This window comes from Rattus norvegicus, chromosome 8 (assembly GCF_021556685.1).
Source record: "Rattus norvegicus strain SHRSP/BbbUtx chromosome 8, alternate assembly SHRSP_T2T, whole genome shotgun sequence".
In the NCBI taxonomy this organism is placed as follows: domain Eukaryota; kingdom Metazoa; phylum Chordata; class Mammalia; order Rodentia; family Muridae; genus Rattus; species Rattus norvegicus.
The window spans coordinates 84,490,545-84,511,425 of NC_141541.1; the positions used below are offsets into that span (position 1 = coordinate 84,490,545).

At 38.8% G+C, this 20,881-nt stretch overlaps 1 protein-coding gene across 5 annotated transcripts in view; it reads left to right on the top strand.

Annotated features, from left to right (window-relative positions):
• The window catches only part of Hmgcll1 (3-hydroxy-3-methylglutaryl-CoA lyase like 1), a 129,820-nt gene that overhangs the window by 33,416 nt on the left and 75,523 nt on the right, over window positions 1-20,881 (top strand). For 4 of the 5 annotated variants that reach the window (XM_087563108.1, XM_087563110.1, NM_001276472.3 and 1 more), the window contains 2 exon segments: window positions 4,983-5,063; window positions 5,260-5,367. In XM_087563108.1, coding sequence (XP_087419234.1) covers window positions 4,983-5,063; window positions 5,260-5,367 — 189 coding nt within the window. 5 annotated transcript variants of the gene reach the window in all.

Below are 20,881 nucleotides of genomic sequence, written 5' to 3' on the forward strand. Positions count from 1 at the left end.
GGTTCTTATTGCTGTGGTGTTTGCTACTGCTGGATTGTTGGTTTGCTGGAGTGCTGGATATTCTGACGATGATGATTGGACTTGCCCCAAGGAACCAAATGCCCCTAATCAGTAGGAAGCTGTCTAAAATGATCTCCCTCCCCCTTTCCCTCTAACCTTTTTTTCCTACCTAGTGTTGGGAGTTTGGAAGGAATTAGGGTGGTTAAGGGTAAAAGGGGAGGTAGAGATATAAGAACCCAATAAAATAGCTAAACAAATATGGTAACTCTCTCTCTCTCTCTCTCTCTCTCTCTCTCTCTCTCTCTCTCTCCACACACACACACACACACACACACACACACACACACACACACACACACTTCAATAGGCATTGGAAAGATATTTCCAATGGCACTTAGTGGCTGTAGTTATCTTGGGGTAACTAAAGCTATCTAACTGAATCTAAAGCTTGCTCAAAAGGGGGAACTTATTCATGCTATTGTAAATTTAGCCAAGAACCAGTGCAAAGAGGTTATAGACCCTGGAGGAGAAGGTACCATTCCTAAGCCCCTATAACTTACATTCTTACTTCTTATACTCATAGCAACAGGTAGTGCAGGTCTCGCTCCTAAAAAAGGATGCGTGTCTTTTCCAGAATGCAGAGACTGTTACAGAGATCCATGTCTGGTCAAAAGGCAGAGAGTAAGTGACCATGTTGTCCAGCTCTCAAATGGAACAACTCTAGCAAAACCCCTGCACCAAAAATTTAGATGACATTGAAGAAGGAGGAGCACAAAGATTGCCAAAGGCTGAAGAGTAGAAGGCTACAAGGATATACTGCGCTCTGAACATGGCAAGGATGTTACATGAAATTGCAGCAAAATGGTCACCTGCACAGACCTGTGATACCTCCACCTGTTAACATGACAACCTGGATGGAATGAAATCTCTCAAGGCTGCACTCCCACATAAAGACCGACACAGGCAATCAGTGGATGCTGAGAACCATTTTTTTTCATGGATGAACATCCTATTCTGCTGGTCACTTGTAGACATTTGTACATATGGGCCACAGGAGTCGAATTCAGTAGGTCATGTGTATGTATGCACATTTCCTAGATATGTATGTATAACAACAATAATCATATCAAAAGAGGTTATGAAGTCAATATGGAGCGGGTAGAGTAGAAGGATTTGAATGGGAATAGGTGGGAATAATCTAACCTCAATGTACTCATATATGAAATTTTAAAAGTTGCCATCTCTCGCATGAATATTTGTGTCATGACAGGGACAGAATCAGCGTATAAGTTGGTTGAGTGTATTTGACAAAAACCAACTAGTTGGAAGCTCGGGTCCTGAGTGTCTAAGTTTATTTTTATTTGAAGACATGATGATGAATCATTCACAGTCAGCCAGTTTTGATGCTGACATAGTATGACAGATGTCGCTTACATCTCATTTAAACTTTATATGAAATTTAGAAAGCTTATTTTTTTCTTATTTAGATGTTAACCTTTTAATAAGTATATTTACATCTTCTAGTATACTTATTAATTCATATTCGTATTAATTACTAATTACATAATATCTTATTAATACATCTAATGCTTCCTCTGAATTAGGACCATAAGACCAGAGACTCCAGGATCTGAGCAGTTCGCTGTCTCAGCTGTGGGGGAGTAGGGCAGTCCAGGCAGTCAGGAGCTTTGGGTCCTATTTGGACAGTGACAGTAAGTAGCATCTGTTGGGAGCTCTTCTGTGTGAGAAAGAAAAGAAGCAAATAGCACTCTTTCTTTCCTCTATAGACTCAGGTGTTTATGTACGAGCCAAAGTACCAAATCCACATTCAAATTTAGGGGACAGCGGTGGCTTCTTGCTTAACTCTGTGGTTATTACAAAAACCATTTTTACAGTAACACATATTAACTGTATAAAGTAATGAGTTCGTTATGATATTTCTATACATGTATATAATATGTTTGAATCAGATTCTCTCATCTTCATTAGCCTTTCTTACTCCACCTTCCTCTCCTATATCTTATAGTACCATCACCTTACTCCCCTTCCCACTGAATTTACACAACCAAGAAAACATTGTATTTTTGTAAAGCTGTCTTATTTGGCTAGTGTCTGTTTTTCTGAAAAAAAAAGGCATATTTTTATGGACGAATAAAATACACTGAATACATTTTCTGTTTCCGTGCATCTGTCATTGGGCACCTAGACCGATTTTCTGAGTTGGCTGTTCTAAATAGTGCCTATCTCAGTATTCTTGGCTACGTAGGTATTTATATTGTAAGTTGTCACTGATTCATTGGGTGTGTATCCAGGAGTGGTTTAGCCAGATCATATGGTATTTATATGGTTAGCCTTTTAGTAAACCACCATACTGTTTCCATAGTGTCTGGATTTACTTAAATTCCACCAAATAGTACATAAATGTTTCTTATTTTCCCACAGCTATGCCCAAACTTATTTTTTTTCTTGATAGGCATTCTGACTTGGGTAAAATGGACTTGAGGTACGGTTTTAATTTGAATTTTCCTTGTGGTTCAGGTTAAGATTGTCAAACAAGTTTTTTTTCTTATATTATTGAACATCTGTGCTTCTTACTTAGAAAAGTGTTACATTCTTTTGCCCACATATTGACTAATTTATTTTCTCTTTTGGTATTTAAGTTTTTTAGAATGTCATTTTCTCCAGACATTCTGGCTTACTTTGAGTTCTTTAGTTTGGATGCTAATATCTGTAACATGAATAGCTAGCAATGATTTTTAATGATCTATAACAATGGAATTGAATTATTCAAAAGAAAATTGACCTTTGGGATTTCACTAATAATACTTATCACAAAGTTACAATAAATGAATTGTTTCAATGATGCAAGTAGTATAAATGGCATATCAGGTTTATATCCTATTGATTTTTTTTTTTACTATTTTAACTTTGTGGAGTTAGAATTTATTTAACAGAATGTAATTACTTAATAAAAATAAGCTATTGCGTTTGTTACTCTTCTATTGTTGTGATAAAACACCATAGTCAAGGAAACTCAAAGACAGAAGAGTTTCATTGGGCTTACAGTACCAGAGAAGAATGAGTCCATTGTGGTGGGGAACCTACAGTCAAGACAGGAACGGAGGCAGGAGCAGGAAGTTGAGGGCTGACGTCTTCAATTACGAGAAATAAGCGGAGAGAACAACTGGACACAAATACACAAAACCCGTCCTTAGTGGCATCCTCCCTCCAGCAAGGTTATACCTCCCAACTTCCTTAACAGCACCACCAACTGATCAAGTGTCCAAATCCGAAGCCAATGGGGACAATTTTCATTTAAGCCATGACTTTCCACTCCCTGACTACCATGGGTTCATGGCCATATCATGGCTCAAATACATTTAGTCCAAAGTTTCTTCAGAGACTCAAGGCAATGTCTTAAGTATAATCCCCCATTAAATTAAAAGCACATTACATAGTTCAAATATTTGATGATACAGAATGGAAAAATTGGAACCTAGTCAGGAAATGCAAGACCAAAACCTAGCAAATCTTGCAGCTTCACGTCTGGGGTCAAGGTTTGGGATGGTTCTGCCCCTCTGGCTTTGCTGTCTGCAGCATACATCTCTCTTGGGATAGTTGCACTCGCTGTTTGCAGTCCTCTTTGGTAGATAGGCCATGGCTCTGTAAATTTTCAACATTTTGGGGTCTTCACTGTAACCCAGGCTTTAACTCCATGGCCTCACACAATGGCTTCTCACAGCATATGGCTCTCTAAAGACATTCACAAAGGAACTCCCTGGCCATATGCTCCCTGGCTTTAGTGGTTATTCGAAACCACAGAGGAAGAATCCATGACTTTGTATTTTCACAGAGGAAGAAAGTCAAAACTATATGGACAATATTGCCATGTTAGGTTGTCAGCATGGGATGGGCCATGTCCCCTTGAATCATGTTAGCAGCAGGACTAATTCAGTTGCTTTAAAAAATGCCTGAGGTATTCTTACATAGGTTGAAAGCTTAGTTGCATGAAGTCTTTCTCTGAAGGTACCCTTCTCTTTATGCCAGTGCAGAGCCAGAAACCTCTCATGCCTCGGCTGCAACATTAAGTTTCCTGGTGTATTCTTTCTGCCCCATGTGTTCTCTCTTCATTGTATATCTGCGTAAACAATATTAGTAACAGTCATGGCAGGGATTCAATGTCCTACTATCTTGAAATTTCCTATGACAAAAGGTTAGCCTATACCTTTTAATTGAGCCTCAGCTAAATTCCTAGGCCATGGGCAAAAGACACCCAGACTCTGCCAAAATAGCACCCAAATGACCTACAGCCCAGTTGCTGTTAAAATAAGTCTTTGCCTCCTCTCAAACCTCTTGTAAGAGGCCTCTGTATTCTGCTTTGCCCTCAACACTGTCTTCCAGGCTCCCACTAGAAGCCTACATTTAATTGCTACATTCAACGGATAACCACTTTTCTAGGCCTAAGTCCCAAAGTCTTCCACATTCCTTCACCACCACCACCGATGCTGCTGCCACCGCCACCGCCACCACCACCACCACCACCACCACCACCACTACCACTGCCATCACCATCACCACCACCATCACCACCACCACCACCACCCATAGCAATAACCAACTCTCTAGTACCAACTACTGTATCAGATACCCTTCTATGGCTGCAATAAGACACAATAATTAAGCCATATTATAGATATTTAGATGGAAAATAGTCCATTATGATGCACAAGAGCAAGCAGCCGGAGTTAGGGCAGGCCCTGAGTCAAGGAGAGCGAACAATGAAAGGCGAGACCTTGAATTCCCAGCCTTTAGTAATATGCTTCTTCCAAAATGGCTGCTTCTCTCAAAACTTCCAAAATCGCACTGCAACTGGGAACCAAGTGTTTCAATATTCAAGCCCATGAGAGACGTTCTTATTCAAACCACTACAGTGTGGCAATCCGAGTGATATTCTTTTTCTTGCACTCATATTTGAATTCCAGGAAGCATCCCAGTTATCTGGACTCCCTGAATATGTGAAAATAGTAGAAGTTGGACCTAGGGATGGATTGCAGAACGAAAAGGTAGGTTTATGTTGCCTTTACATAGTGAATTCCTTGACATTTTAATGGCACATAAGTTTTATATTTTAAGCAATATTTGTGGTAATTACTGTTTGACATTTTAAATCTCATTGTATTTGCTTTCAGTTGGGAAGTAATATTTTATATTTCAGTAGTTTTTTACAATTCATTTATATATGTTTTATGATTTTTTTAGGTTATAGTTCCTACAGATATAAAAATTGAATTCATCAATCAACTTTCCCAAACTGGCTTATCTGTAATAGAAGTAACCAGTTTTGTGTCTTCCAGATGGGTACCACAGGTATGCAAATCTATAATTATATAATTATATATAAGTATATATTATTATATAATTATATAATAATTAACATGTTTAAGTTTAGCGAACACTGTGAGATTATATATATGTATATATATGTATATGTAATTTTAAGCTATTTAAAAAGAGTAACCCGTAATCATATGCTAATATGTAAATGTAGAATCCAGAATAACAAATACAGGTTAAAGCTCTTTGGGGCCTGCCTTGAATTCACCATTTATGGCTGACATTTTTACTAACCTGAGAATCTGCAAGTGTGATAGAATTTCACATTAGCAGATGAGTAACATAGAGGTAATTCTTCATATTTGCTGACATGTAATGTGTGTGACACACAAAAGAGGAGGTTGTCATTTACTATCATCTTATTATAAATGAAAAGGTATTATAGCATTGCCCACAGTTTCAGACACTGAATAAAACTCATCAATCCTGACTTGTATAGCGTCTTTGAGGCCTAGTTAGTAATTAGTGACCAGTTTAGCCTCATCTCTCTAACCCAGCGTCATAACACCTCACCCCTGCGTCTCCTCCCTGTCCTTCGTTTCATTGGTTACTTCTGAGCCCATCTCCATGTTCACATTATCCTCTGCTGTCTTTAGTCAGCTGATTTATATTAATTATTCATCTGCTTTTATCTCTGCTGAAGTTCGATTCCCTGGGCATTCTGCTTTTGTTGCTCCTCCCTGCCCAAGTTCTATCCCTTCACTATGTCTCTCAAACCAGCAGTTGCTCCATTAAGGAAGAAAAGGCTTATTTTTCTGATAAACTTCAACTGGACTTGACACTGACATCTCCAATGTCATCAGATTCAAATCCAGGCTCACTACCACCACATACTGCTTCATTCTGAGAGCTCGTCTGCTCCCCTCAGAATCCTGTGCTTGATTCTCCAAGGGATCGCTTTTTACACCTCATCAGTTCCTGTCTTGGTTAGTTATGGCTGCAGTGATGGAAGACCAAGCTGGAGGTCTATCTGCTGGTTCTAGAGTCTGGAAGACTGAGATCAGGATGCTGACAGACCTGTGGTCTGGAAGCTTTGACTTCTCGTTTCATATCTCTGTCTTTACGCTGTATCTTCACATGACAGACAGACAGAAGAGTAAGGAAGAAAACCGTTTCCTGTCTCCTCTTACAAGCTCATTAGCCCATTGCTGGGGCTCTGTCATGATGGTGTAGGTACTGTTCAGAGTGCACCATTCTAACCTTTAGTTCTAATACAAGAAAATTTATAGGGAGGTGGCTTAAATATGCAATCTGTCGAGGGGGGAAAAGCTCATAAAATGTCTCTGGGGCTGGTATGATGGCTAGTAGGTAAGGGAACATGGCACCAAGCCTGATGACCTGAGTTCAATCACCAGAACCCACATAGTGAAGGAGAGAATTAAGCCCTGCATGTGAGAGCATACCCAGGCCTATGCACACGTGCACACCTAGGCACACGCACACCCCTACACCCACCCACACCCCACACAAAACAAACACACACATATATAAATGTGTAAGAGGTTAATCTCCTTTATATTCTATACTTGTTTTCCCTTTTCAATCCCACAGATGTATTACCAACCCATAAATCCAGAGATATTACCGTTTCTTACATGGACTACATAAGCATTGCTCCCCCTTCCTTATATATCTTACTTAGAGTGACTAAAACAGGCTTCCTGGAATATCAACTCTGAGAAACACATTCTAACTCTTTCAAAAAATTCCCTCCTCACTAAAAAAGCCTGGAAAAATCCACACTCAAGTCTTTGTATATGTGACTCTAGTTTTCCTAGTCACCTTGGGCTCCATTAATACAATTAATTCACTTTGCTCAAACTCCCACCAACCTGAAACGATTCTTGTTCCTATTTTCCTGGCATCGAGACACAAGTACTATCATACAAGGCACTTTATACATACATTTGCTTAGTTATCTCTCAGTGTCAGCATTTTCCTGCAGTTCAACAGTATGATGTGAAGTGGCAAACATCTGAGTCCTTTGGATTGGGATGCATTTTATGTAACAGAAAATATCATGCAGTTAGTAATCACAGACTCTTTCCTAAGTTACTCTAATTTCTTGTCTGATAGTGATTCTTCTTCAAGTCACTGTGTCTACCTGTAATCCTAAACTTTTTATATATTTATATTTTCTCTGATCATCTGCTATTTGCACTGTAAGTGTCATGAAGACAATGTCTCTTTGGTTCATCATCCTCGGTGCTTGGGCCATAGCAGGCACGTATGTGAATCAGTCAGCTTGAAAGAATGGCAATGTATTATTTTCAACTATCTTGAGTAGGTAAACACCCCTGCCTTTTATCCATATATCTGTTATCATATAATTAAGTATGCAGATATCTTCCTTAGGAAAACACATTACTTGATCTAAATATGTTTTCCTGATTATTTTGTGAAGCAACAATATTTCCTTAGCTGTCACTGATTTTAAGGGACTGCAAGAAATTTTCGTCATTTTTAAGAATTGAAGACGTTGGGGCTGGAGAGATGGCTCAGTGGTTAAGGTGGCTCTGGTTATCTTCCAGAGGTCCTGAGTTCAATTCCCAGCAACCACATAGTGGCTCATAACCATCTGAAATGGGATGCAGTGCCCTCTTCTGGTGTGTCTAAAGACAGTGATAGTGTATTCATATGCATTAAATAAATAAATAAATAAATAATAAATACATGAATCTTTAAAAAAGAATTGAAGAAGCTTCTCTGCCTGCAGCTCATTTCGTGCTCTTTTACACATTTGATCTGGGAAGAGATAGGATGCACTGGCGTAGTTACATAATTAGGAGAGTGTAGTGGTTATTGTGATTCTGGGGGTTTGCTATATCTCTTATTGCTTTTAAATATCTATTGGGGCATCTACCCTAGTTGAGACCATTTAGTTCTCAAATAAAAGACACAGAGACCATTAGATTTCTAATAAACTTTAAAGCACCACAGCTTGGCAGATATCAACCCGCTAAGCTACTTTGTCTGCTTCCCCTGACAACATCTCCAAACTTGCATCTGTTACGTCTGCACTGTTCCTGCTTCGTCATGCCAGCCCTCATTGCTCACACACTTATGATCCATGCTATCCATGGCGATGTCCTTCTTCCTCCTTTCTTCTCTCCTCATGGTCCTTACCTGATACCCCAAGTCAGGAATTACAGCTTAACCTACTTCTCTTCTGCCCAGCCCAGGCTGGAGGCATCTGTGGTGGTTTGAATATGCTTGGCTATAGGGAGTAGTACTGTTATGGGGTGTGGGCTTGTCGGAGGAAGTGTGTCACTGTTGGAGTGGGCTTTGGGGGTCTCTTCCTGTGCTCAGGTTCTATCCATTGGGAACGAGCACTTCCTCCTAGCTGCCTGAAGATGCCAGTCTCTCCTGGTTGGCTTTGTTGAATCAAGATGAAGAACTCTCAGCTTCTTCTCCAGCACCTTTTCTGCTTGGAGGCTGCCACTCTTCCAGCTATGATGATAATGGACTAACCCTCAGGCTGCCACTCTTCCAGCTATGATGATAATGGACTAACCCTTTGAAAGTATAAGCCAGCCCCAATTAATGTTTGTGTTTATAAGTGTTGCCTTGGTCACAGTATCTTTTCATAGCAATGGAAACTTTAACTGAAACAGTATCTTTATTAACCCATTGGGGATAACTTGGCAAGGTTTACACAACAAAAGCTGGTGTGCCTGAGAATTTGCTCTTCCTTGGGCAACCAGATCTTGGGATACAATATTTAGCATTTGAATACATAGCAGCACCTGGCCAACACCAATAGGAGAGTGCATAGGTCTTGCTAAAATTAATAATAAATTGTAACCAAAATTTCATTTCAGATATTAAATCTTGATATTATCAAGATTCTGTAATTTCCCAGTGATTTAAAAGGTTGCATATAAAATATTCTTCTCCTAATAAGATGATGCCCATGACTTCATGCTACTGTGATTAAATGATAGTAAAAATTGATTTATAGACTATCCTTCAGACCCACCAATGATGCTCACAGAGACAGCTGAGAGAATGAGAATAGAGCAATCTCTAAAAGGCCACACTTGTAGCTAATGACAAGAAAATATGACAAAAGAAAGTGAAAGGAACTATCCCTATGAGTAGGAGCTGGATCGTGCCTCCCAGCCTAGCTTAAATAGACACACGTGATGGGAATATAAAATGACAGGATTTATTTTGCATGTGGTCCCTAGTTGAATCTGGGAATTAGCCTACTGAAAATTAATGAGCCCATTTTATACTCTATGTAATATTAAATAAGTTGACTGAATTGCTTCGCATAGTTCCCGAGGACATCTGTGATGAGGACTGATGGTTCTAGAATCGTGCCCTTATCCACAGTGTGACGTTCCTTTGAGTAAGCGATTGAATCTCCCTGAACCTTAGAAACCCTACCACACTTGCCTGCAGTACAGGATGCTGTGGGTAGCCACAAAGGGTCAGTCACATCAATGGCCCCTGTGTGTGCATGATCACGCGGCTTACCTCCTGACTAGTGTTCAATAATGTTTTCCATCATGACTTTTATTAGTATGGGTTCGTTTTGAGCTTCATCTGGTTACATGGATCTAAAGAAGAAAGAGATTTAAATAAATCACACAGCCACAAAAGAGCAGTGTGCCTGAAACAAAGATAAATATTATAAACCTCACCTTTCAAAGTCACAGTAGCCTTGTTTTACCTTATACTACACATGGAGTGTTTCTCCTAAGGCAGACTTACGGGTAATTATTCTTTGGTCTTCTTTGCATGGCTGCTTTAGATTTCATTGCATGTACATTGGAAAACTTTCTCTTTTAAATTCTTCCATTCTCATTCTAGAAGAATATCATGTAGTACAGACCTTGAAAATACTGAGATTAGCATTCCATAATTTGGTATAGACAACTGCCTGTGTGTTGTCTAAAGACGGTGCCTTCACTGCCAGTGTCCTAGACAATGTCTAAGGTCCTCTTGGCTTTCTGTAAGCCCCGAGCTTCCCTGGAGCTGATCTGCATCAGATGCAGGTCATGGGAATAGTCCTCCAGCTAATGTTTAGATTGCTGTTTCTTCGCTTATTTCTTTTTTTAGCATTTTAAAGCTTTTTTACAGTTTCCCTCCCACTGTTTTGTTTGGCAGGAGCTGTCTAACTCAAATAGCTTAAAGAAAAGGTCTGCAGTAGCAGGGTGCCATATAAAACGGGATCCTACACCTATAATTTAAATGATCACAGATGATAAAATGCCTGCCATTAAGAAATACATGTTCTTTATAACTTATCTGGAAAAAAATTTCCTTAGAGTGACATGTAATATAAGAATATTTGAAATTAGTCCAGGTATCCCCTCGCTTACATGGAACACACAATAGCATGAGAAAGAAAACACATTAAAAACAGATTTCCTGCACATTTGGAATGTGCCTGTTAATAGTAAGCTATTTAAATTATTGTAACTATCATGGTTTCTAAAGTGAGCTAAATTCTTTGTGTTAGATATTTACTCTTTTGATTTGTGTTTTTATTCATATAAATTATTAAAATGAATGCTACTTTGCTTGAAAATAAAAATAAATTAAGCTTGTAACATTATATATATATATTTATATATATATAAAATGCAATGGCTCAGTTATACATATTATTTGTCCCTGACGAAGCTTTTACCTATTGGAACACATGGATAAGAAGTCTTCCCAAAGGGATAGAAGTGAGTTTTCTTTACAAAAGTAGAAAAAATGTACATAAAAGATTGTAGCATTCTCTTTTTACAAGTCACTCTAACACTTAAAAGTAGGGTCAAGGTACACGTCAGCCAGGAGCCCCCTGTAGCCTGTCCCACATGCTCATTCCACTGCAGAGGACAAATCATTCTTTATTGAAATGGAAGTACATTTACTAGATTGACAAACCAGGTTTAAGTTTGCATTTATGAAATGTAAAAGACCACATCTTTTGCATCTGGTCTGCTTTAGTCATTATGTTCTTTATAAGGAGTGTAGATGGTAAGAGGGTAGGTAGATAATAATTTTGTGGAGGGAAGGAGGGAGGGAGAGAGAGATAGAGAAAGAGAGAGGAGAGGGGAGAGGTGAGAGGTGAGAGGAGAGAGGGGAGAGGGGAGAGGGGAGAGGGGAGAGGGGAGAGGGGAGAGGTGAGAGGTGAGAGGTGAGAGGAGAGAGGGGAGAGGGGAGAGGGGAGAGGGGAGAGGGAGAAGAGAAAGGAGAGGAGAGGAGAGAGAGAGAGAAGAGGGGAGAGGAGAGAGAAGAGGGGAGAGGGAAGAGGGGAGAGGGAAGAGGGGAGAGGGACAGGGGAGAGGGGAGAGGGAGAAGAGAAAGGAGAGGAGAGGAGAGGAGAGGAGAGAGAGAGAGAGAGAGAGAGGAGGGGAGAGGGGAGAGGGGAGGAGTAGAGAGAAGGGGGAGGGGAGGGGGAGAGGGGAGAGGGAGAAAAGAAAGGAGAGGAGAGGAGAGGGGGAGAGAGAGAGAGAGAGAGAGAGAGAGAGAGAGAGAGAGAGAGAGAGAGAGAGAGAGAGAGAGAGAGCTGGCTTATACATGGTTGTATGTCAAGGCAACAGAAAGTATCAGGATGAGTCCAATGAAAGGACATCCACTCTGCTTATGGTCTACCTCACATAGCCCATGTCATTTCACAAAAGGGATCCTGGACAAATTAACTAAGGCCATATTTTCTATTTTCTGGTATTACTCTGTTTACCTTATCACCCAGGCGTCCTTGGTATTAAACAGGAACCCTGGGTGTTACCCAGAATCATGGAGTGACAGACTATAGGGAAGAAACATTTAACCCAAAGTCTTCCCAAAGGGCAATTGCATGAATTGCACATTTTTGTGCTTAGCCTTGGATTGCTAGATGCTGACATGGAAGTCAAAGCCTCATCGTGACCTGTGACTCACTGTCCTCCTCACAGTCAATACCTGTAGGTCCATCTTAGACTTTTGTAACCGAGATAGATCTATTTAATGAATTCTAACAGCTTTCGGAACCAAACATTTACATCACCAAGAATAACCGTATTGAGATAATCTTATCGTTTTCCTCTTCAAAACTGGCATTCCTGCTATAAAACATTAATCATCCTTTCTAGAAAAAGATTGATATGGAGAAATCAAATGGCATATTTTCCGTAGAAGCAGGGTTCTAAATGATGGTATCGTTTTTTGCCTATGAATTTACACAAGCATATTGCTTTTTGTACATGTCAAATGCATCCATGTTGTCAGTATTTGTCCTCTGGTTAGGAGTGAATGATAATTGATATAATATAAATGATAGTACATGGTTATTGAAATTAAATGGGAGAAATTATGCTATGTGAATTCCACTGAACTTAACACCTGCTTCCCAGTGTTACAAGTGTAATATTAGCCCTTCATGGAAACAATAGATGTGCTTTGTTCTCTCATTCTAGCATTTAATGCATAAACTGTAGACCCTGTAGATTGTTTTAATGAGTTGAATGTGTTTTCTTTCACTGAATGTGTACGCTGCATCATATATTTCTGTGCAAATATTTCTGCATGCATGTACTCACACATGTGTAAATTATCACGTATCCATGACAACTGAATTAACTAGGTTTCCATTGTTTGCATAAGAAATACTCTATAAGTTTAGTGACTTAAAATAATGTTTGGTTTTGCTTATGTCTTTGAAGCATAAACAATTCAGTTAAGACTCAATTAGGCACTCCAGAGACTTATCAGGGACTAGTAGTAAGATGACGTGGATAATGGTTAGAGCAGAGCTCAAGAGTACAAGTAGTTTAGGCAGTAGAGACTGGCTGGGCACTACTTATTTCTAAGTGTTCTCTGAACTGTCTGTGAGGTCCTCTACTGTGTGGTTCTTTTAGATATCTAAGATGATGCTTAGTGGTTCACAAGTGATACGCTTTTTATAGCCAGTCCTTGTAATCTATATAGCATTGATTTGTCAAGCCTATTAGAAAGCTATAAAGCCCACCAAATTTCAAAGAAGAAAGACACCACTTTTTTTGAAGTGTGGCTTTGTGATAAAGGACCATGACTTTTCAAGTGTCACAGTTTGATTTTTAAAAACCGATCTAAAAATAATTTAAGTATCTGCTTTATTGTAGTAGTAATTAAAAATAAATGCAGCCAATAGGAACAAAGTGGGCAATCTAAAACCCCTAAATTTAAAAGAACCCTTACTTTAGCCCTGGCATGGTAAGTACTAGCTCTTCATTCTCACCTCACAGTAGCACATTTCCCTCATAAATTTGTTTTGCCTAGAAAACAACTCTGGTTGCTATGTGAAGGAAAGTATGTTGCTTCAATGGCTCGCAACATGAGAAGGAAAGTTTCTGCCTCCATCTATTGCTCATTCTGCCCTGCTTAGGTTAAGGCAGACACTAGGGAGAAACTGTTGAAGGCACATCGTAGGCTTGGCCTTCATCACAGCATCTATTGTGCAGATCTCCACCACTTCCCTTCTGTGTCTGAACACACAGTCCAAGCTGGCAAGGAGAGGACAAAGGCTGGAAATCACTCACTCGAGAATCACTCCAACATCTCTGTCAAGTGTCCAGTGTAGAACAGGACACACCCAGCATGGCCCAGCTTAACACACTATTACCACAGAAGCTCTTATTTTCGAGTAGAAGTGAATGAGAGTAAAGCCTCTTTTCACAACTAGAGCCAATGTACCCCCAAAATGAAAAGTATTAATTATTTAGTGCATTTCATTAGCACAAAATCTGTTTTTCACAAGTTATTATATTAAAAAATTTCCTAAATATGCAGCCTTTTCCTTCTGAATGAAAAGATCATATTATATTATGGTAGCTACTGGGCTATTTAGCATGAATTTCCTTTCTATCTTGCACCACTGTCATTTCTGTATCAATGGGCATTAGTACATTTTTTTCAAGAGTGATATTGTAAATTACTATATTCCTCTGTCAGAAATGGCAAGGGCTGTGCAATCCCCTCTCTCTCTCTCTCTCTCTCTCTCTCTCTCTCTCTCTCTTTCTCTCTCTCTCTCTCTCTCTCTCTCTGTGTGTGTGTGTGTGTGTGTGTGTGTGTGTGTGTGTTTTGAAACCACTGATTAACTTCAACTGTCATACAGGGCAAACAACTGCTTGCAACCGATTCACAAATCTTTAAAACTCCCTTGTTTGTCTCAGAAAGATATGAAAATATGGATAAAAATTAGAGTTGTCATAATTGGTACTATATTTCCTGGCCTTGAGCTTTATTACAATTAATCTTCAATAAAAATTGGAAAAGGGTTGGTAACATTTTATCATATCACATGGCATTTAATAGTAATTTCTTGTCTAAAATATGCATTCACTACTGTGCCAAAGGAAAAGCAAAGCTGACTGCATTCTAGTGGTGTCACTGTTTAGATTTTCAGTGTTTAACCAGAAGGTATAATCCATTTTACCTTAGCTTCTTCCATTTACTCTAAAATTTATTCCATTGAAAAATTTATGTCCTCTTCTTTTCAATAACATAATTAATTTTATTGGCTACCTCTCCATTAATAAGTTAGATTTGCTTTGTCTTTAAAGGTATAAAAGCAATCAGGATGAAATGTTATAACCGAAACATTGCATCCCATCCTATAGTCAGTTTTATTGAGTTGGTTATTTTTTATCAATATTTTATGTTTAGCTATGAAGAATAGAAATAAACTTTCAAAAACATTTTAGTCAATTAAACAATTAAAAGACCCTTCTGTATATAATTGAAAACATTTTTAAACTCCTTGATAATTTCAAACGTGTTAAAGAACCTTGGTAATTTCATCCCCTGGTTCACTCTCCCAGCACTTGCCTCACAATGAAACACTTAAGCTTCTCAATACATCCCTTCCTATTTCTGCGCAACTGAAGTTATCTGAACTTTGGCCTTCTCCAATTATCATTTATATGTTGACATTTTAGAGATCTGTATATATTATGTAAAAGACAAAAACAAGTAGGGCTTATTTTGTCTCAGAAATATTTGATTTTTGACTTTAAGAGTTTTCCTTTTGGATTGCTCTATTTTGATGATTGGTCTCCAATCGATAGTCTACAGAGGAGCCATCCAGGTTCAGTAAACTGTGGGAGGCACAAAATGTGGCCAAGACAGCTGGATAAAAGGAGCTTGGGCGCTTCTGGTTTACATAGTGGATTCATAATAATTAAGATGATTGTGATGAAAATTTATTAGAGTAGCAGAGTGTTCCATGAGAGCTATGGATTTAAGGGTTCTTATTGTTAATACAGAGGATTATTTTGGAAAATGATATTAATCTAATAACTGTCCTAGACGAATTAAAATTTGACATTGAAAAAAACTATAGGTTTTAGTAAAATATTCTTCGAAATAAAAATATGTTGAAGTAAATCGATGCTAATCATACTCCAGCATTAATACTACTTATCTTAGGTTGATTCAACTTATATTTTATCTACTTATGGTACATAGAAAGGTGTGGCCCAGTAGTCTACACACACACACACACACACACACACACACACACACACACACACACACACACACACACACACACACACACGTGCGCCCCTTCTCTATGTTCTCCAGGCTCCCTGTACTTTGGGAATACCATGATGTCTGTTGTTTAACTTGTACTTTCTGATGAAGAAGTAGAAAAATCTGAGACCTAATTTTTACTCATTTCTGGTATGATTTGCTAAAGCGTTTTCAGTTCTCTCTGTGTTGGAAGCTTTCCACTTATTCATTCTCCCACTCAATGCTTTTATTTTTTTCTGTATTAAAAACTGTATAGAGCTCTTTGTTAGACTCAAAGCTGCATAACAGTGTAGGCCCAACTCTGTAATTATAATGTTAAGGTGGGTGGAGGTGGGATACAGTTGCTTGGAAAATTAATAGCAACATACGAAGAGCTTGAAAAAAAATCAGGTGACTACAAATGAGTTACAATCTGGCAGAGCCACACAATTAGCATCTGCTGAGTGGGTTGTCATTGGGTAAGCTGCCTTCCTCCTTTACTAAAACAAAAATCTCCAACGTCCTCATTATATCCAAGCTTACAAGCAGCAGCAATGCTGTCTACGGTAGTGGGACCTTGCTTTTGTCCTAGCCCTTTCTCCTGAGTTATTAACCTCGTAACCCAGACGTACACTCTCTGCTCCAGCTCTCCACAGGGCTGTAGCTTTAAAGCATTAAGAATACAAAACCCCATTAACATAACATACTGAAAGTAATTTGCTCCACTATTTTAAAAATTGCTCATGCTTCCATGCAAGGGAAATTACAGCAGTGGCAGCATTATTGTCGTATGCAGAAGCATAATACATGAGAGACAACAACACAATTACACAGGCACAGAAGGAAAATTATTCTGGGAGCTTTGAGACTTTTTGCCCTTACTCTTTTAGAATGATGTTTGGAACGTGATATTTTTAATATTGGAAGAGCAGGCAGGTAGTTACAAAGGCACTGACCCTCGTAAAGAATAACTAGTGTGTAATTGCTATGTTTGTCTTTGTGAACTGGGAAATGTTCCTGGATAAAGCAAACTTTTCATTTCTTCCCTCTAAGACGTCAGTGTTACAGTTTTAAGCCCACAAATCCATTCCTGTAGGTGATGTTTATCTTGTAATGAAATTTGTAGCCATCATGAATTGTGATTAGCATCTCTTGTTTTCACAAGGACAGAGTAGGGGAAGTTGTGTGTGGAAGATTTTGAGACACCAACATTCCATCCGAGAGAGGGTGCTGCAACTGTCCATCTCATACAGAGGTAACGTTGAAGAAAGAAGGACAGGAAATTATACACCAGACCGAATGAGTTTTAAGGCTTCTGGACTTAAGGCTTTAAGTTTTGTGAATATGGTGTCAGACAGTTTTAGCTTTGGCAGCCAAGCAGGGTATTGGGTAGGGGAAAAAAAAAGGATGTTCAATTTTCCAGAGATTTCCTGTGTTTATTATTGTAAGGCCGTGATTTATTAAGAGTGTCTTACTTCTTCAAGCAGACCAAGATTTCCTCTGTGCTACCGAGGCTAAGATAGATGAGGTTTGTGCTAGGCGTCTATGAATGGGACATGGTTACAGGACCCAGGCTACAGTGCTATTCAGAGCTGCCTACAGCCCTCTTACCCAGGATTGTCAGGAAGCGCTCGAGTCTCATTTTTTTTCCCATTACCGAGTTTCCAAATATTACCTTTAAGAGGAATTACTGCTCATATTGGCTTTTGAGTTATAGGATCTGAAAGCACATCATTTATGTTTCTGCACTAATCGATGGCAGGTGTTGAAGAAATTGCATGTTCTCTTATCTGTCTGTCTTCCTCACTGTATGCAGAAAATAACACTGGCAGGCCTGGCCAGAGGAGACTCTGAACAATAAAGTCCAGCATTATTTACTTTTAGTTCAATAAGATTTTAATATTGTTCTGGATTGATAGTGACCAAAAGCAAATGCTTCAAGATGCCAGTAGGTAGGGAGAAAGGACAGTTACATGTTCATAGGTATAAGTCTGTTTCCTGGGAAAATTTAAGCTGGTGTGTTAGGAGAAAATAGGAAGTAGGTATGTGTGGAGCTACTATAGAGATACTAAAAATAAGCAACACCCACTGGTAAGGAGCTTCCTTCCTGAGTGTGTGAAACTGGAGGACTTGCTTCCACAAAAATAATTATGGTACAAGAGTCTATTTGGGTAGGGAAACGAATGTGAAATTTTAATGATAAAAACATAACTCATTAAGTTACAGAAATGTAAGCCTTAACACTATGACAAGCATCTGTAAATTAGGTATAATAACACTTTTAAAACTGAGACGAATATCGGCGATCACTTCGTAAAACATTTTTCTTCAGTATTTGACTTACGTCAATTACTTTTTTGCCCAACATTACTTTTTTTAGCGCCACTATATTTTCCTAGTTCCATAAGTTGCTATGGAGGTTTTCCGAGGAGAAGAATCTTCAAATCTAGCTCTAAGGTACTGTGTGCTACAATACTGAACTGCCTGGTTAGATAAGGGCACTGGTATCTTCCATAGTGACTTGAATGTTTTGGGGATTTCAATTACTCCTTGGTTGGATATGAGGCCCACTTTTTGGGAAAGAATACGTGTCTAGTAATTCTAATTGCATGTTCTCTTATCTGTCTGTCTTTCTCACTGTACCCCTGCATGCAGAAAATAGCACTGGCAGGCCTGACCAGAGGAGACTCTGAACAATAAAGTCCAGAATTATTTACTTTTAGTTCAATAAGATTTGAATATTGTTCTGGATTGATAGTGACCAAAAGCAAATGCTTCAAGACGCCAGTAGGTAGGGAAAAAGGACAGTTACATGTTCATAGGTATAAGTCTGTCTGGCAAGATGTGATAACTGGTACAACAGGGACATGAATGTTTTGGAGATAAATTATGTTTACAATTTAAAAAATAGGTTTGTATATGGTTTATTTTAACTTCACAGTCACTTGTTCCCTGTACTTGGGTTGTGGTTTTCTGTAATGGTCTCTATCTGGCATAAGGGGACATGCCTATGATAAGGGGCGACACGGACTCTTATCGGTGGGCATAAGGACACATATTTAGAATGTGGTTAGGAATTATGCTGACTGAGTAAAGTGGTATTTGGAGGTAATCCTCCAAGATCCATGGCCTCACTAGCCTCAGACATATGGCTTGGTTTCCAATACCACACATGAGTTAACCCTTGTCGAGCTGGCTGGGAAGTCACGTCAGAGGGCTGCTCATTACTCCCCAAGTATGGGTACCACCACTGTACCCCTAGGGATATCTTCCATGCTCATTGTTGTTTTAGCTCATAAGCACCAGCGCTGCGTAGCTATTGTTTGCTTTCCTCCCTTGAAATCCTTCAAGGAGCCTTCTGGACCCATGAAAGCTAATCTTCAGGAAGGATGCTTTCAGGTGTGATCCCAAAGATTTCAGTGTTGTCAGCAATAGGGACTTACCTTCAACCTCAAGGAGACAACCAATGGCAACAGCAGTTTCCTATGATGTTTTGAGAGTTTCTTGGACAACTTTGACCTAAAACTCTGAAGGGAAATTCTCATGGCTTATTTGAGGCTTTTGCTATATTGCCCGTGGCTCTTGGGAAGAGCATTTGCAGGTCACATAGAAAATATTTATCTAAACCATGTATTTATAAATGGACTTATGTTTTTAAATATTATATATAATATATGTATTAATGTGTGTATATAATATCTGTATTATATTATATATACTATATTAAACCATAAATGTATATGTAATTTTACATATATAGCTAATAATATGTCACAATGTCTTTTTTAGGCATCTTTACTATTAATGTATTTTTTAAAGCTATGAAATAGTAGGGATTAAGTTTTTGAATAAAATACATCTTTTATGTTAGTCTTAGTAATTTTTCTTCGTGAGTTTTTGGCCAACTCTTGTGTCTTTATAGCAGAGACCATTCATGACTCACTGGACTTTCAAACGTGCCTGAGAATTGCCTCCCATCTTTATGGGATGACTTTCACACCTCCCTGGGATTCAGTTGCAATTCTGAATTTATTTCAATCTTTTCTCTATTTGAATACCCTTTCTCTGTATTTATGTTTTGCATTCAAGATAAATTAAGAGTTTTTGACTAATATAAACCCAATTCAAAAATATTTCACAGAGTATGGTCCCTGCTTCCTCTTACATTTTTAGTATGATGTCAAATGACCGCTTTCGCTGAAACCCCACATAAGTCCTCTCGGTGGACCATATCCATTTTCCCACTCCTTTTATTCCTATGTAATGAGTTATTTGAGATGTAGGTGGTAGAAATCAATATATGTTGTCTACCGTAAGTCTGTGGATTGGAATTTGACCAGGGCATGACGGGGACGTTGTCTTTATTCCATGGTGTCTAGGATCACAGCCATATGACTGAACTCTTTTTTGGCTAGAGCCATCTGTAGGCTGCTTTATTCATAGATCTAAGGAATGACCCTCGTTGTTCTCTAGGCCCTCTATTTATCTTTGTGCATATTCTGCATGAGGGCTGCGTCTTTTGTGGCCACTGCATAGGTGATTTGGGATTTCCACTTCCATATTGGCTGATTTCTTCAGAGTGTCTTTCCCTAAAGGGGAAATGTTCTTTTCTTATAACCTAGTTTCAGAAGCCACATAAAAAAACCTTGCCACTATAAAGTATTGTTCAGAACATCCACAGCATGCCCACCTTCAAGGGAATGAATATAATCTACATCTTCATCAATGGGGGAGAGAACTCGGAAAAGTATAAGAGATCAGAAATATCACCATGGATGATCTTATAGAAACTATAATGCATCACATTCAAGCCCCTAGTAAATAGTCTGTATTCTGCTTAAACTTTTTGGACTCTCATACTAACATTTGTTCATTCTGAGCTGTTGCATGTAAAATTACATACAACACTGAGCCCTTATATTGGTATTTGAATAAGAATGGCCCCATAGGATTATATATTTGAACACTTAGGGAGTGGTACTATTTGAAAGGTTTGGGAGGTGTGGCTTTGTTG